General features: G+C 43.9%; 1 protein-coding gene across 1 annotated transcript in view; it reads right to left on the reverse strand.

Annotated features, from left to right (window-relative positions):
• Positions 1–16,058: 16,058 nt before the first annotated feature.
• LOC124798609 (F-box/LRR-repeat protein 14) overlaps positions 16,059–18,741 on the reverse strand; it is a 50,970-nt gene continuing 48,287 nt past the window's right edge. Inside the window, exon 2 of the mRNA XM_047262085.1 lies at positions 16,059–18,192. Coding sequence (XP_047118041.1) covers positions 17,638–18,192 — 555 coding nt within the window. The 3' untranslated portion in view covers positions 16,059–17,637. The remainder of the gene's footprint in view (positions 18,193–18,741) is intronic.

An 18,741-nucleotide genomic window follows, 5' to 3' on the forward strand; every position in this document is an offset into this window, starting at 1 on the left:
TACAAACGATGGAGCTGTATACTTTTGCAGTGATGAATATTGTACGTAATATTTTCAATTTTTACAAGTAACTTTATTATGCTAAAACTGTACAAGGCTCCTTAAATAAGGTAACTGATATAAAATTAATCTATGTTTTGGTCGCGTTTCATTTTCGATGGAGAAATCACAGACGAGAAAAACAAACTAACCTGCAACCAAAAAGCACATCTTTTGGTAGCTTGTTGATCTCTTATTTCTTCTAGAAATTAGGAAAATAAAAAATTGACAACACACGAGCGATGCTTTATACAGTAGTGATCTACTTACTATCAGTACACAAACAGCACCCACTTGTCGCCTCGAGTCAGTCTCAGTTCTTCTTTCAGACTCGTCCGCATTAGGCTTCGCGAAACAAAATACGTTTTTATTCACACACGGGGCGTCTCGGTCTTTGGAGAGTTAGTGAGACGCAGTTGTGAAGAAAAATAAAACGTAACTTCCAACAAGTCAACAATATACTATTATTCTCTGTACACAAGAGACTTCACAATTCGATGTAAGACTTGCGCTTTCCTTTCTCAACAAACAGGAGAAAAACCCTGACCTCACACTTCGGGTCCGTAGCAGCAAAGAAATGGACAATACAACCACTTTCCTTCCCAAACAACACGTAACACAACGAGCTAAACTGTAAAAACATTGGCGTGTACATAAAAAAACACGTTGAGGCACGCCCGAATATAGTAACGGAAACAAACACTTCAGAGTAAAGAACAAAACACAACAGAAAAAACGAGAAAACTCAACTGAACAAACAGGCGTGGCGCCGGCTCAGATAGGCACGGTGGAGCTGTCGGTCAAACGGAAAGAAAGACTCAACCGGTGGGGACTTTCCACACACATACACACAAAAAGCGCACACGCAGTACAGTACACAGCCAGTTCTTTCGGCAGCTATTTTTTTTTTATCTCTCTGCAGTTATCGTCTATCTACACAAGCGCGTGGACCTTTTTTTTTTCTTTTTAAAGGGGGACGTATTGTTCGGCGTCGATTATGACCACTTGTTGCATATGAAGAATTACAGGCCCGGATTTCGCTCTTGACATATTGTCAGTTGCCTGCGCGGCGCGCGAAGCGATAAATTTCGTATACCGATATTATTTGGCAACTGGCGTGAATATTTACGCTGGTGGGCTCTTGATTCCGCAGGCGGTCTGCTTCGGAACGTCGCTTTCTACAAAGAGTTGGATAGCTAGAGATAGAGAGAGGGGGGAGAGAGAGAGAGAAATGTCCTCTACGAGGCTGAATGTCAATGCTCACTGCGTCTCTTAAGAAAACTCGCTTCTGGAAATAATTCTGTATCAGAGACAAAGCCCGGAAGTCTTGCAATCAGTAGCTTCATAGATTACTAGATGTACTTATTTTCACCAAAGAGTTTTATGTAGCTGTGACACAGTTTGGGTGTCGGTGGACTTTATGGATTAAAGATGAAACAAAGAAAAACGAGGGGAAAGTAAAAAGCGCAGTATTAGACGAATAAAAGCTCGATTAAAACTTCAGAGCGACAACAGACAGATACCACGTGACCAACTAAATTATTTCTTAAAGAAATGAAGTGCAACATACCATTTAGTACCTGGGACAAACGAGTTATTAATTTCCTTTTTAGAGAGCGGGATGTCGTGGCAGATTTATCAGGAAAGGGATATACTGAGGTAGGGCCAAATGCCATTCACATGGAGTTAGCCAGACTGCATGAACCCACTACCCATTGATTGAAAATGGAAATCAGTTGACTGTCACGTCAAAATGTTACCAAAAACAATTTTATAGATATGAACATTTGCTGGTATTCACTTAGTAGCGTGCTCTGGGCGGTTCTAAAATGTCATGCCTGTTCTCCACAGATACTATTTGCTATTAAATCGTCTGTCGGAAAATATTGTGTTGGTATGGTCCTTCGCAAGAACATTCGAAGCAAAACCTCTACTTCGCTTATCTTTGCTTTTATGACACGATTGCAACATGTAAAGAAGTATCGACGGATACAATCTCTACAATGCTCCTGTAGATATTTTACAAAACGTTTGCTTTTTGCACACACTGTCCGTACGAGAAATAAAATTGGTCTTACCATCACAGTGCTTTACGAATGAATGAGTGACCAAACCATCAATAGTTGGGATAGCCCTGTTTTCATCACCAGTTTGTCATTTACAACTGAATATACTTTTGTTATGTGTTAGTGCAAGTATGTTAATATTAACTTGTATAGATATAACGGTCGAGTTTAAGCAACGTTGAGTGTGGTCATCAACATCTGAGAAATGTATAACAGTGTATATTGAAACTGGGAAAGAAAACGTGTCAGAAACAATAGCGAGAATGAAGTGTGTACCGACACGTGATGGATGACAAACTGGTAAAGAAAACAGTGTAGATACAAATATTGGCAACAGTTCCATGCGCTCAAATGAAAGTCTATAAAGGCAAAAAGTAGCTCTGTAGAACATGAATTATTGATGAAATTTCTTTGCTTTCCGTGGTTCACAAAATGAACATTGTGAAGTGCTGCAGATGGAATTGGTATAAGAAAACGTAGCACTGATGTGACAGTGAAAGAGAAACGCGTGGGTACGCACGAAGTTCAGATGTAGAGTCAGCGCAGTAGAATCAGAGTAGTACAGCTGTGGCCAACGGCTAGCAAGCTGTTTACTTTAAAAAAATACGAGATGTGATGATCACTAATCTTGCCACACCGAAAAATCAAATGATTTCTCCCGAAAAAATGAAAAACTTTTGTTTACTGAACTTTTCTCAAAAGATATACCAGAAACTTACAGCTACGCTTAGCACAAGGAGGAGACAATATTACTGGCCAATTACAGAACGCACAAACAAGGGTGAAAAACTAGCGAGGGAAACTTAAAACACTTCCGATGAATATAATCCGTGTGAAGAAGGACTTATTCCACCAGATCAGTTTGATGTGATCTTATCACGTATTAAAGAACCAATAATTATTACAACTTATGATTTACATGAGCTAACACATTTTTACATCTACCTGCTTGCAATAATGGCTATCTATATCGTAATGCTTCTTTAATTCCGTCTGATATTATGTTCCAAGATTTACTGGTTTTGTTACGTAGTTTAACTGATCAAATGCTAAATGTAGACTTTGATAACTTCATGCGTTTAATGATATGCAGTGGTAAACCAGAAAGTTTCTTCTGGCCTAGATATACGCGTAAAATTTCTAATCTTAATTGGGAAATTGTGATCATAACATGTTCGCATAATTTAATTAGAAGTAATCTTAAACATACATTTTGTCTCAAACACATTGATGAAATGCGTCAACCTTTATTTTTTGTGTTATTTGTGACAATTGTTATTGGTATACGGAATGGGAATAGATGACGCCAGTAGTATAATCTAATATAGAAAATAACCACTTTCATGATAAACTGAATAGAAGATGGACATTTGTAGTCAACCAATTGAAGAACACTAAGCATTTAAAGCAAGAGAAATTAAATCTTTTAATCTCCAGAATATTTTAAGTACTGTTATGAATGTGGCTTTATTACTATTTTGTCGTTTATGTCTGAAAGGTTGTTTTGGTGAGAGACTGCAAGGCCCTCACAAAAACAAATTCTTCAGAGATACAAATGTTCAAACTGATGAATGACTCACGATTATTTTCAACTGCTGTTGAACATACTATCCGACTGTTTACATTCAGGTATGTAGTAACAAGAGGAACAAGAAGCAGTACAAGAACAAGCGCATGAATCTAAAGCAGAGAAAAGAAACGTGAGTGCTGAACAGCTGTCAGAAGAAAATAAAAAACTTAACACTGATGAAACAGATGGGTGCTTGTGACACTGTTCCGATTTTATGTAAAATATTTGCGTTATTCAGCTATCAACAAGAACGCATATATACACTGCTTGCCTTAGCAAAAAACTTAATAGAGAAGTAACTACTTAATTCCAGAAGCATAATGAACCGATACCTGGAGTGAGTGAGAGAGAGAGAGAATCGCAGAAAAACTAACACATGACTCACCCCCCCATATCTCACATAGCTACACCGAACTGACCTTCAGCCCTCCGCAGTGAACGTGGAGCTTCCTGCTACTACAGGGCTTCCACGGCTTCTCTCAGTCACTGGTTGCCTGCTTCTTTACAGGGGTTCTCATGTCAGCCTCACAGACTGCTACCAAGACGACGAAGGGTTGACCGAGTGCAACTAGCACGTGCCATGGCGCGAATACCTCATTCCGTTTTGATCAGTTCTATTTGAAGAAGCTAGGGAATGCTAACTAATGGGGAAAAATACTCATTCTTAACAATATACAAGGGCAGTACCTGGGCACCGGAGGAAATGGGACTGTAATAGGAGATTCTCTGAGTTTGTTCATGCTTCCACGGATTTTACCGGGAGAAAAAAAATCTGAACAGTGGTTGTAAAACAGGCCGGAAAATTTAGTAGTATTGATACAATAATTCGGCATAAAGTAATAAAAGTGAATAGAATGTAAAATGACATCAATGACAACAGAAACATAGTACTGGAAATTGACTGTAGGGGAGATATTTGTCTAATCTTACAAGGGATAGGAATTTTTAACTTTCTCGACTTGTTTATTAATGAACAAAATCCAACTTACATTTATAGTCCAAATTAAATCGAAATTATGCGTTCAGACAGAATGCTTTTATCGGCTATCACATATGGCCTATATTTACATAAGGCTGATCTGTAAGAATTAAAGGTTACAACTGATGGTGATGTGCTGTCAGTTCGAGAATAAATGTTGTACAACAGTGGTGTTATTTCTCCTGAGAAAGTCGAGAAATATGTACGAATCAACAATAGGGGAGTAGTGAACAAATGAAGACATACGCGGGAATGCGGGCTAACCCTCAAATGTAAGAGCTTAGAGATATGTGTGGCCATCTGTTGGTGGGTACGGGAACTACCAAAATTGACACCAGTCTCACCACTACGTGGTATTTAGGGGTGAGACCAAAGTCAGTTGTGGTAGTTCCCATACCCAGCAGCAGATGTCAACGCTTATCTCTTCTATTTTGATAGTTCCCGTACTCAGAAATCGAGAGTTGGAATTTTAGTAGTGGCAACTACTTATTTACAGCTCGTACAAAATAGATACGTGTTTCAAAGTTTTAGTGACCTTCAAAGTACCAACAGCATGGCTGAAGAGCGGCGTATTGTGCCGCTGCCAACCCGCCTGTTTTGGGGAGTGAAATTACAATAAAGAAAAAAAAAATATACACCAGCATTGTGTATAACCCGTTGCCAGCGATGTGGAAGTCCTTTTTTTCCCTTTTTATTGACATCTAGCATACAAACTTTTTAGCCATCACAAAATGTAGAAGTCGTAGAATACTCTAAGCAGTGCCAGTTGTGTTGACAGTTCGAGCGGCGCGGTCTATTGCCTCGATGAATTTGTGGCAGTTCCGAAGCGAATGCCGTGAAGTGTTCCCTTCAATTTAGAAATCGAGTTGAACTCACGAGGGCTTACGTCAGGTGAGTGCAGTAGGTGGTACAGCACTTAGCAGCCCCATCGATCAGCTTGCACTGTACGTGCTTGAGCATTGTCCTCCAAAATGATGTCAGGTTCTGCAGAAAGTGTCATCACTTCTGTCTCTAAAGTGGTCGTAGGTTGTGTTCCAAAAATGAACAGCATAGAGACAGAAGTGCTTTCTGCAGGATCTGACCATCATTTTGCATGACAATGCTCAATCATGTACAGTGCAAGCTGTTACTAATGTGTTTGACTGATGGAGCTGCTTTTGCTATAGCACCTACTGCACTCCCGACTTAAGCCCTCGTGAGTTCAAGTCAATTTCTAAACTGAAGGAAACACCTCACGGCATTCGCTGCAGAACTGCAACAAATTCGTCGGGCAATAGACCGCTACGCTCGAACTATCAACACAACTGGCACTGCTAAGAGTATCCTACGACTTCCACATCGCTGGCAGTGGGTTATACACAATGCTTGTGACTCCTTTGAAGGTCAGTAAAGCTTTGAAGAAAATGGTTCAAATGGCTCTGAGCACTATGGCACTTAACATCTGAGGTCATCAGTCCCCTAGACTTAGAACAACTTAAGGACATCACACACATCCATGCCCGAGGCAGGATTCGAATCTGCGACCGTAGCAGCAGCGCGGTTCCGGACTGAAGCGCCTAGAACCGCTCGGCCACAAAACTTTGAAACAAGTGTCTATTTTGTACGAGCTGTAAATAAATAGTTGCCACTATTAAAGTTCCAACCCTCGTAGACTGCGACGCTTATTTCAACGTTTTTACGTTTAAGGGTTAGACCGTTTTTCCGCGCATGTCTTCAGATGTTTCTGGGAAAGTACGTGACTTGGAAGGCAACTGCAATGAAGAGCCTACAGAGAGTGACAGTGTCAGGGGAGCACACAAACGAGACGAAGTGTATTGGGGGCACCGCAGGTGGCAGCAACGGCTGTAGAGTAGCACGACCAGCCCGTCGCCCACGCTTCGCTGCTCATAGCGACAACCCCCCCCCCCCCCCCAACGCAGCAGTAGCTGCCAGCCGGCTGTGACGTCACGCTTATTTTGAAGCGTCCGCTGCGTGCCAGCAGAGAAAGTCCACACCTTTGCATCGCCAGCCACCTCGACTCACGATAAGAGACGGCCGCGGCTATTCTATTCCTGGTATCCCTCCCTACGTTTCCTGTTACGAGGGCGGCCGGATGCCGGCACGAGCACTGTACTCAAGGTCGACGTTGTCTTCCTGCCGTGACAACACTAAAATTCTTACATCAGCGAGTACTTCAGCTAGCAGCCGAAACGATAAATATCACAAAGAGGGGAAGACCTCGTGTACGAAATACAGCCAGCAAAGGGCGTAAATCGAGGATTCAACAAGTCACCACGAAATGAAAAGACAGTTGGTTGCAAAATGTCCGAAATATTTTTCAGGTTATGGGACGAAACATCCTACATACAAAGGAACATCAATATGCTCGTACTGTCAATTTCGTTGTTGATTTCGTTTCCTAATCACCGAAATAAAATCACATAGCTTTTCAACGTATTTGTACAGCGTGATACCAATGCGACTAAATTAGCATTAACTCAAAAACTTAGTACCTACGTCCATCGAGTCATGCCATTGGTCAAATACACAATTACACCAGCAATTTTCAAGACCTACATTTAGACGTATCGTGACAGCCACGTTAGCTGGATGCAAATAATTTCACCTTAACAACTGGTTGTAATGTTCTTCACTTTGTATACAATGCCTCTATGAATTCGCCGCAGTTTCGCATGCACTGAGCTCTATTTTTTAGCCTATACAGTCCGGCATAGAAAATCTCCATCAGAATGTACAAAGCGGATTGTTGTACAAGGGTTATCGTTTCTTGAATCATTACTCCAATAGGCAGCAAGACGACAAACACTATAACCGAATGCTATAAATTCTAACACTCTTTTCGATTCAATACCGTCTTTGCATTATTCGCTTCCGAATTGTCGATTTTCTACGATATATTTATTTGCTTTTGAATCGGTATCCACTTTGTTCCTGCTTATTTTCAGTGACTTGTCATTCGGGCACATCAGTCATTTCAGGTGTACACAAATAAATAATGGATAGTTGTAATGTGATGACAAGCAATGGCATAAAGGTAACACTAAGAATTACGGTAGGTTTCCCATATTAGTAGGGAAGTGACTGGGTGACAGCGTTAAACAGTTCTGAAGGGCGGATAAAATAGCACTGACTACGAAAACTGAAAAATCGTTCAGATTCTACTTTAAAATCAAGTTGTTGTGGCATTGCAGCTGCGAGACCAGTTGCTAGGCATGCAATCGAGCGCGAGTGTCTTGCTGGCAAAACATTTCGATGATGTAACTCTTTGAGATATCCTCGCACATGACGATGGTGGCGAGTCACGTCACCAAAACACCCAGGACACTCATGTCGGTTCCATCTCGGAGAAACGGTACCACGGGTCCGAGTTAATTACAAATCCAGCAATGCGCTCGACAAATGAAAGTCATTGTCCGAGATCGCGGAAAGAGGTCTTCAGCTCAGCAGAGCAATGGCTTCGGTCACGGGCTTGACCATTATTTGGTCTCAGCTTCTCTGAAAGTTCACTCCGGCGTTCAACTACTTTGCTATATCGTTCTGTGAGTCGGATAAGCAGCAGTCTCGCGTCTTTGCGTTATCACTAGATTCTACCGCTCCTGCAAGCATGACGCGATTAAACAGAGGAGTAATTGGACGTCTTATCGGCAGCCTGCTGATAGCATCTATCGGGGCAGCCTCGGCTACGCAGCTGACAGGAAATAGACGGCAACTGGCGTGTGACTCCGCTGGAAGCCATTCCTCACCAGGAACCGGGCGCGCGCCCTGCGCAGGAAGTTTGGCCGATGTCCGGAGGAGCATCCCGCGTGCACGCACTAGCTAACAAGTCTGCGACGGACAAGGCGGTTTCTCATGCGTGAGTTGCTTGTACAGCCGACTGCATCAGCATTTGAAATTACCCAGGCGCTGCCGCGCACTCGCATACATTACGCGAGAACACGCGGCCATCAGTCGAGGCTGTCGTTCGCGTCCTGTGCCCCGTCCGCCGCAAACCAAGCAGCCCGGACGGCGTACACACACCGGGCCCCGACAACAATCCGTCGTTTCAGGAGGCCGCGATATTGCAGAACCACTTGCTACCGATTGAGAACCGCCTAGCACCGCATTAGCAATTCCACGTTTACCTAAGACACCGCATTGTCCTCGGTTGCGTCGGTATGTTCTCGGGAATCTCTGAGGCCAGCATTTGCGTCGCGGATGCCCTGCCGCACCAAGTACCTACCTCACCGTGGGACACTATCTACAGCACACGAGAACAAAACGGGGTGCGGAATCAGGCTCACCAGCGAACACCGGAAAAATATTTGTCACTATAGCTAAGAAACAAATCTTCAAACGAAGTTAGCCATGAGGCGCAGTTTAACTACCGGGACTGATCGTCATGTCTCGCTACAAAAAACAGTCCTCCATTCCACAGAATGAATTTTGAAATAAATCTTAATAGAAATTTCCACTTCATTTCCACTTCATTATAGCCTATTGATTTCAGCATAGTTATATACGCCCTTAAATAGTAGCACTTCCTCTACAAACTCACACATGCCTTCTTCGCAGTCTTTTCTACTACACACCGTTACTTTTCGTGTGATGGTCAACACCACGATAAATTCTAGTCAAGTATAACGACAACGATCTTCCTGTGTTTTTATTTCGCAGCTTCTGATGCCATTGTGAACTCCTATAAATCGCTAACAATACTTCCATTTCTTTCTCGACTGCCGCCATTCTTACCTTTGTACCGTATCACTTCCATTACAGCGCCCTTTTGTACAATAAGACCTATTTTAAAAGCGTTAATCTTTCACGCCAAAAAGGGAACAATCAACTTGTTCTATTCATTCATCACCACCTCTATTACAACAATGTCTCCTACGTAATTTAAAAATCTGCTAACAGGAGGATTTCACAAACAGTCTATCACACATTCCTTCTACATTAAAGCTTCAGGTTTGCACTCTACTCCTGGGCAATATTTCCACTAACGAATTACGCTGCTCGTTATTCTCGCTGATCAGCAGTACAGTACTCATGTCGATGACAAATCATGACCAAATCGCCGATCTTAGCTGTTAGCATCTGTTAGCTATACGCATATATATCTGCTCCATGTGAAAAAAGTGTCTTTCTTTAAATTTAATTATGTACATATTACTTGAAGTTTTGTTACAGATTATAACAATGGTGACGCAAAGACAGATGCCTGACTCTACATACAAATTTAAAAGCTTCCTGAAAGCTCATAGACGTTAGCCGCTCATCGTGATCCTTGCGTTGCAACTTTCGTGGTAGTTCGGGCGAATTTCCGCTATAGTCTGTCCCGATGGCAAACTCCGCCACACAACGTAAGGAGTGAAATAGTGATCTACAAACAAACTACAGGGCCCCCCTGACTGACGAATTTGGCTTCAATCTGGCACTACGGCCCTGCAACTCTTGAAAGTGCCAGACAAAAGCTGAGCGTTGGAGGCTTCAGTGAGCTTCCTACCACTGATAAAGACTTTTTAAGTTTTGTTCTCGGCCTGGTACATACTCTTATCCGCAGCGCAAGTTCGCTTATACACGAATGATACCACTCCACTACGATTTTGACCATCTAAACCTTTGGTTCGTCACCTCGCCAGCACTACACATCAAGGGTGTCCATAACGGGTGCAAGGGGCGACCGCCTCCTGCCAGCCTCTCAGGGAAAGGGAAAAAAATGTAGTTAGGTGTTTTTCTTTCAAGAAAATGACTTAAGAGTCAGTATTTCATAGGTTTTTAACAGCGTCAGAAATGGAAGTTTTCATGTCTACTTAAAAGTCGCCATTTCTCTCTCAAAATATTAAAAATATTCTCCCCCCCCCCTCCCCACCAAAATATTATCGCGGACGCCCTTGCTACACATGATGTTCCTTTAATGGGCAGGGAAACAAATGATGACTAAACATACATAGCAAATAGTTTCAGTGATCAAATCTGCGTAGTGAGCATCGATCCCGAAGCTTTTCTTCTCCATCCCTTATTGAAACTGACATACCGCACTTCATTCCGGAACTGAATCACAATGCATCAGTTACGCTATATTTACAGGAACCAATACAAAACGCCATGACCCACTGAATTGTTTAAATTGAATGAAATGTTGTCTACCACTTTGCTTAAAACAACAGGTTCCCCTAAGTTTTGCCTGAGGTGCAACTGTTTGGATAAGATTCATGCAAACAGTTCTGTTATTTCTCTGATGCCTGCCATTCGCGTAGGACACGTATTTTTATCAGTTATTTATTCTTCGTCACTGTCTAACAGACGCTTGACTTTGTTATTCAAAATCAGAAAACTGTTACACCTAGAGTGGCAGATTAGTACAGCCACTGTCTAATGAATCTGACGTTCATTAACTTAAATCTCAAAACTTATTCCAACCTTTAATACCCTTTTAAATACCAATACCTGTGCATCGAAAACTTTTCCGCTGTGTTCTGTACCAACAAACTGGCGTAGCTTTTCAAATCACTGACAAATACAAGCAACTGTCGTTTTTAGAGCAACGGGCAGCAAGTCGAAATGTCCGCTGTGAAATGTTTCACAAATTAACCACGAAGTATGCCGCAGTCTATCGGCCCGTTTTATCTCCATTGAAGGGTAAAAATCCCGTGGTGTTGTTCTGAGAGGGCAGATTTCGTGTTCAACTGCAACAGATTTTACAGTTGTTTTTGCGAAGTGCCTCATCGCCAAATTTAACACACATTTTCAGTAGCTCTCTTTTAGTACTCTATCCAATGTTATGTATTCTGATGATCTTGTCCATGACTGTGCGTTTAACTGTTAAAATAACGAGTCAGTGGCCAGCCACTAAAAATATATTATTGTTAACGACGTAATTCGCAAGCTTGGCTCTTTCTTTTCTTTTCTTTTTTTTCAAGTGGCAATCTTGTAATTTAGTTCATCAGCGGAGCTCTCGGGAACGCAATGCAGCTTTCAATGATAAATGCAAAACTGAAAAGCGCAAAGTATTGACGAACTAAAATCCAACGTTGTTACTAGAAGGCTCAACTACGTCTGCGAAACATGTCATAACAATATGATTTTAATGACTGGCAACATTGTTTCATTTTAAAAACGGATAGCTACTCGAATATTTTTACATAAAGGAAGTTGCGAAGCATTACATACCAGATGGATACTACGCGCTCGCTTTTTTTTAATTTTTTCTTTATTTTTTACTTTTTGCTGCTCATGAATCTGCGACAAACAAATGACGATAGCAAAGCGTAAATACTGCAGTGAAGTTAAGCTACAAAACTTTTCTTTTTTGCGTATTTTTGGACTCCCGACAAAATGTGACCCTGTGCGTTGTGTTTGTACGGGAAAGGACGTGCGAGCGAGCCTGCACGAGGTTTCGTGGCGCTATATAGCTGCGATCGAAATCGGCCGACGCGGCCCCGAAAGAACTCGGGCGCGGCAACCCTGTGGCGCGGCCTGCGCATGCGCAGTAGCCGCGTGACGCGCCGGCGCCATCCACGGCAGACCCAACAGCCAGCCAGGCTCGCGGCTTTCGAAAGCCGGTGCGCGGCGGTGTGGCCGCAGCTCGCCTACCGGAGATAACGATGTTTAACCGAGTACTCAGACGCCACGCACGGTTCGTCCGTGACTATTAAGGAGAAAACTTGGGCGCAGAATTCCACCTACGTAACTGCGTGGCTAAACGGCGCGAAGCATAACGGAATTCATTTTCCCCTGTATTTTCTCGCACACGCTTACGTCTCCTCATTGTCCAGTTAAAACACCTACGGACCTACCAATGCATAAAGTAATTCTGTTACACGCTTTTTGTTAATAGCAAGTAGTTTTTTTACTATTTTATTTCGCGATGCGATTCAAGATTTAGATACACTGTAGACTCTTTTACACATGAAAACTACACAAAATGAACGGTATTAAATACCATTTATTACTTCTTCCGTTGCAGCACTAAGAGCTTCAATTTGTAGTTATAAGAAGGAAATCATTCCAATGAGAAACGCCTAAAATATATTCATGACAAAACAGCTGAAAATTGAAGTTATGATTTTCGAAACACATCGATAGTTAAAATAATAAATTAACAACAACAACCCAAACGACTTCCAGCCGTTAATCAAATAGCGTTCTGCCACATTCCAAGACGCAGCGGCATGACGATGTAGACAGAGTGAATCCATTCCACCTCTGAAGTGAAAAAAGTTACCGACTTTAATGCCCCAAGTCATTGAAGGTAAGACATTCCAGGCCTGACATGCTGTACATGTTTCGATCATTAGTCAGGGATATTATTTCATTGGGAATTGGGCACAGCTTTGATGAAGAAACTATCCGAACATTCACTCAACTTTAAGGAAGCCACAAACAACTTAATTCCGAATGGCCAAATACGAATAGGAACCCACTGCTGTCGAATACGAATCCAGGTGTCGAGGTTAGGATCATTAAAGATAGCTGAGAATTAATTTTTTCTTTCATATGGGGTGCCATTGCTATTGGGCAGTTACCTAATCAAGGGTGTGTCCAATTCTTTGCTGTTCCCCCCCCCCCCCCTCCTCATTTGGCTTCATCAAAACTCCAACAGTTTCACTGCAAACCAATCTGAACGTCACTGATGGACTTAAATTAGGTCGAATTAAATACAATTGTCGTCTTAGAATGAAAATGGTATTCGTTGCTGTCACTAAGAGTACAAATATTTTTCTATGCTGAAAATAATAATTTCAGTATCACTCCTTTCCAGACAACTTATCTGAAAAGTAGAAAAAATAGCAATTACTAAATCACGTCAAATGAATTCTGGGACTGTTCGCTAAAAAGAGCGGCAGACAATCCCGACATTCAATATCTTCAGTACCGATCCAGTGATAATCACTGCTAAATGTGTAACAAAGTATTAGATGACTATAGTGAATGACGAATACCTTCGGAAAAATTAGGATGAGAAATGGCGTAAAAGTGTCTCAAGCACTTTGTAAGGAAAGAGGAGCGTTCATGCAAAAAGGTTCTTTTCTGACTGCAAAAGAGATCAGTCAGAACAATGGCAGTTCATTTTGAGTTGCCAAAGAAAGCGAGGGAATTATAATATTTCTTTTTACTCCAACTCAAAATATTTACTCCACAAAGGACAAAAATTAAAGCAATGAGAATTGTGTGATTGCGTTTCTGAGGTCACAAATGAGAAAGTTAGCTATCAGTTGTATGAACTACAAAATATTATTCTCCAAGGGACAAAAGAATTGTTTAAATGAAATTAAGAAAAGAGTACCAAAAAAGAGCTTAATGATTTCCCAGCAGTATAATAAGTTTCAGTTGTTTCATCTAAATTCCTAAGTCCAGTGACGCTATCTAGGGTAAGATGCTTGTTCCGATGTGATAGCTCTTTAACAATCAATTTTTTGCCCGTCCCGGAATCCTTTTCCTACTGATACTTTCCACTTTCGATTCGCACAACTTCTCTAAGTAACTCCATGTGAAAGGAAGAACGAGGGAGGGCTGTTACGTACTTAGAAACATTCCACAATTTATTTAATATGTTCTGCACCAATACAAAATCCTTTACTATTTGTCAGAATAATAAATACTGACACAATACTTTAATTCTGTTACAAGTTTTCTAAACTTTTTGACAAAGAGCAAGCGATCAGAACATTTCTCAGAGAGCCCTTGACAGTGTTTGCGCTCACAGAGGACATATCGCTACGCGGAAGCGGCAATAAGTGCAGGGTGCAAGACTGGAGAGTCATGGAGAATCAAGGAGGATGGAGCAGCCAAGTGCGCCCCGTCAGGGAGGACGAGGCCAACGTAAAGGGCGCGGACGCGGGCAAGAAGGAGGTAGACATCAGGAAGCCCCCACGAGAAGAACCTCCAGCAGCCGAGGTCAGCGATTAACAACCCACCGAGACCTACACCAAGGATTGGAGGGGCGACAGCTCAGCTGCCGTCCGTCGTACCAAAACCCCAACATCTCTCCAAGACAGCTTCACCATTAACTAACAACCCGTTATGGCAAGAAGCTTTCGTCATCGAAGGAGATGAGGGATTTCTGGAAGACGCTGGGGAGGAGTTCACCGTGATGTGCGACAGTTTTTGTGCCACAGGTAAGGAGTTCAACTGGCACGTCTCTAAAGGAATGTACTTCTACTACAACTTGATACACCTCTGGGGTAAGGGATTGCCGCGATGCGCGAGCACGATGGGAGTGCGCAAGAAGAGAGGAACCTGGTGTGTTACATCAGTAGCAGAGAATACCCGCTTCACTCAGCTGGCAATCTGAGGGGCATCGGAAACTTCCAAGACCCAGACGGGACACATCACAAGTTCCGTCCGATGCGTCTCCCGTCTTCTGATGAGTTTGAAGGAGCGACAGGTTTCTTGGGAATGGTATCACAAGCAACGCACGAATTCTGTGAAGGATTACCAGTTCCAACCTTACATTATAAAATTGGACCAGATGTGGGCAACATGTGGGATCTACCACAACTGAGACCAGTCGAACTTTTCGCAGTTGACGTGCGAAAACCACCAGATGACAATGTTGATGGACATCCTGACGAAGGGAGAAGTGGACGACCAACCCGATCAACATGCAGTAGCCTGAGGCATGAAACCCAACTGTTAAATCTACTAGGCTGGACACCAACTGTGACAATATGTACCAAACAATGACAGGCCCTCCAGAATGCAGGCATGCCGCATGAGTTTTGTTGACTTTCCAGACTTTGCTTCGAATGACGGACTGTTTGAGGCAACTGCAGCACGTGTGAGGACAACTGAATCGAAGTACGAACTCAGTGCTTCACTGCATGAGCTTGCAAGTGGATCAGTTTCACAATGCCCATTCGTTGGGACAGAACAAGTGATTGTACTAACATCTCGATTAAGGTACTACTCCGAGGAAGGAGTAAGAGGTCGCTCCAGCTATCAGATAGAACACGAATTTCAGTAACTGCGCAGGTAACCGCCTTCCGTATGCCAAAGAAGCCAGTCGCTGGCGACAATTAATACTGGTGTTGGGTGCAATTTCCACGGCTATCGGAAAGTTCTTGAAGTCTGTATTGAAAGTCGAAACAAATTCTTGGAATATGGAGAGATGGGCAAGTTAAACAATGCAAATAAACACACTGCCTTCACTAAAAAGGCCAGACCACGAACACCGTGTGTATCGTCTGGTGTCGAGGAAAATCAACATAAAATTTAAGAAGAACCCATCTTTTTCATAAATAAGTGGAACGAGGAATTTTATATGTACGTAACACCTGATTCATATGCAACCGAGAAGACATTTTTCGTTAAGCGTGGCTGTACCGTACGCAGAGAAAGGAACTGACGAAAATGAAAGGAAGATAATGTGGTTGATAACAGAAATGACACTAGGAGTTAAATAAATGCAAACATACTCACGAGGTAGAATTAATACAATAATTTTAATTTTGATTAAAAGGCAATATGGTTACATTTCCAAGTGGGAAGCTCCACACGTGTAATTTCTGAGCCGGCGCGACGGGCCCTGCTTGCGCCGTCAGCAGCCTAACTTATGAGTGTCGTGTCCCACCACGGAACACAGTACAGTGAACAACTACCGCGAACTACTTTCGTTGCAGTGTTGCTGATGAACGGATCTCGAACAGTCGACATCTCTGGTGATCCACAGGTGGCATTGAAGAAGATTATCAGCTTAGTATCACGAAATGATTTACGTATTCACTCATGTGAATGAAACTAGCACTCATTCATACTATTTACCATACTGCAGCATGAACCTTGTGAGGTGAAAAGTACAAGTGCCCAAGAACGAAATACACGCGTAGCAGATAATTGCAGCACTAGTAAAATTCTTGAGCAAGAGCTGTTGGGCAGAGATGTGTCCAGAAGGCGGTGTATAGCAGCAACCACTCAACTTTACGAAAGCTGAAAGTCAATACACAAGAGTTCACAGTACGCTGTTAGCCTCTCCAGTTTTTATAATAGTCCCGCTGTGCACTGCAACTCCTCAGTTCTGCGACACTACGGCATGCTGGCCGGCAGCAAATGCCTCTCACAACTTCACTAGCGCTTTCATTCTTCCTCTCAGCTCGAGGACCACTGCAGCGTCCGTTGCTGAACCCTGGGACGGCAACTACCGAAGATGAAATAATTTATTGTCGGTGTTCATGGAAATGCTTCATCCAGTAAGGCGCCGATTAATCATCTGCGTGGCTGACCACCAACAACTGAAGCTCAAGCTCCATACAATGGCAAGTCAGTTATGCGGAACCAGCACAGGGCACAGTAGCCCATTCATTGTGTAGCTGTAGATGTCAGACCCGTACACTAGTCTGTCGACGTCCACTTGTTGAGGAATTACGTTGGAGGAGACTCGGTTGCAAGGTGGAGAACTGGCACAGTACGAGCACCTTAACTGCCGGTGCACAAAACACAATATATCTGTCTGATACTTGTGGAATAGCTGCCCCAACAGGGTGACCTAATCTGTAGATGACTGTCACCTGAAAGCTTGCTAGCAGAGAGTAAACGGTGCGTCGCAGTGTATTAATATACTACTGTATATCGACAGTGTGTGACACTGATGACATTTAGAGCTGGTGATTCGACAGAGAACCGCACTGGGTCCTTGAACAGCACCATGTATTTTTATATGTACATATATCCTAATCTCAGTCTATTGCACCTGCAACAATGTGGGGAGCTGATAACTTGACGAGATACGAGCAAGCGTGGAAAAGAGTGCTATTGTCAGCCGAGGCAATGTCCTTATCGTCCTCGGCCCTGCTGCTTCAACTCGTAACTGACCAGGGCAGCAGCAGCCTCGACAACCGACGCGGCAGGATGTGTCCGTGACAGTTGACGCTCGGCACGGGGCGGTCGTCGGTGTCCAGTGGGCGTCACGGCACGGGACTAGTGAGCGAACAGCACGGCGACGAGTAGGGGGAGGGGGGGGGGGCGTCGTCTGGTCGAGCGTCGACTCAGTCACCGGGGCCGGCGGCTCACCTGACGTGCCACAGGCCCAGGTTGAGCGTGCTCAGCTGCGGCAGCCGCATGATGCGCTCCAGGCCCTGCGTGGTGATGCGCGTGCAGCCGTACAGGTCGATGCAGCGCAGGTGGCGCAGCGACTCGGCGATGGTGGTGAGCCCCTTGTCGGTGATGCGGTTGCACTGGCCGATGTTGAGCGTCTCGAGGTCGTGCAGCGTCTCGGCGACGCGGCACACGCCCTCGTCCGAGATCTGGCACGCGGACAGCGACAGCGAGCGCAGGTGGAACAGCCCCTGCGACACGTGCGCCAGCGCCTGGTCGCCGATCTTGTCGCAGAAGCTGACGTCGAGGTGCGAGACGCGCGACCCGCCCTCCGCCAGGTAGGCCATGCCCACGTCCGAGATGTTGTCGCACGCGCGCAGGTTGAGCTCGCGCAGCGACGCCATCTTGGCCAGGTGCTTGAGCCCGCTGTCCGTGATGGAGATGCAGAAGCTCAGGTTGATGCTCTTGAGCGTCGTCAGGCCCGTCGACACGTGCTTGAGCGCCTCGTCCGACAGCCGCTGGCAGTCCTGCACAAACAACAAAAAACACATCCGTCAGGAAGCTGAAGGCAAAGCCCTCGTCGACACGAAAGTTGGTTACAGCACGGCCGTGCTTTACTATTGCGGCCCTATTGACCTTGGAACCAACTTAACCACTTGTTGTGATGTTTAAAGCTTTCCTGGCGTACTGATTGATCCATAAAAACACGGGAGAACTGCCGGATGTCAGTAATGTCCTGCCACGATATTTCGGTGCAGAGTCTTCTATCCATCTTCAGGTGGGTACCACTGTAGTACTACAGTGGTACTCACGTGAAGATGGCCAGAAGACTCTGCGCCGAAATATCGTGGCAGGACGTTACTGACATCCGGCTACTGTAGTACTACTACAGCGGTACTCACCTGAAGATGGCCAGAAGACTATGCGCCGAAATATCGTGGCAGGACGTTACTGACACCCGGCAGTTCTCCCCTGTTTTTATGGAATAGCCACTTGTTACTTGGGACCTGCAGTCTAACGGGAACACAGAACCACGGCCATTTTTCACATAAGCAAACTGCCGAGGATTAGAGAAA

This window comes from Schistocerca piceifrons, chromosome 5 (genome assembly GCF_021461385.2).
Source record: "Schistocerca piceifrons isolate TAMUIC-IGC-003096 chromosome 5, iqSchPice1.1, whole genome shotgun sequence".
Lineage (NCBI taxonomy): Eukaryota > Metazoa > Arthropoda > Insecta > Orthoptera > Acrididae > Schistocerca > Schistocerca piceifrons.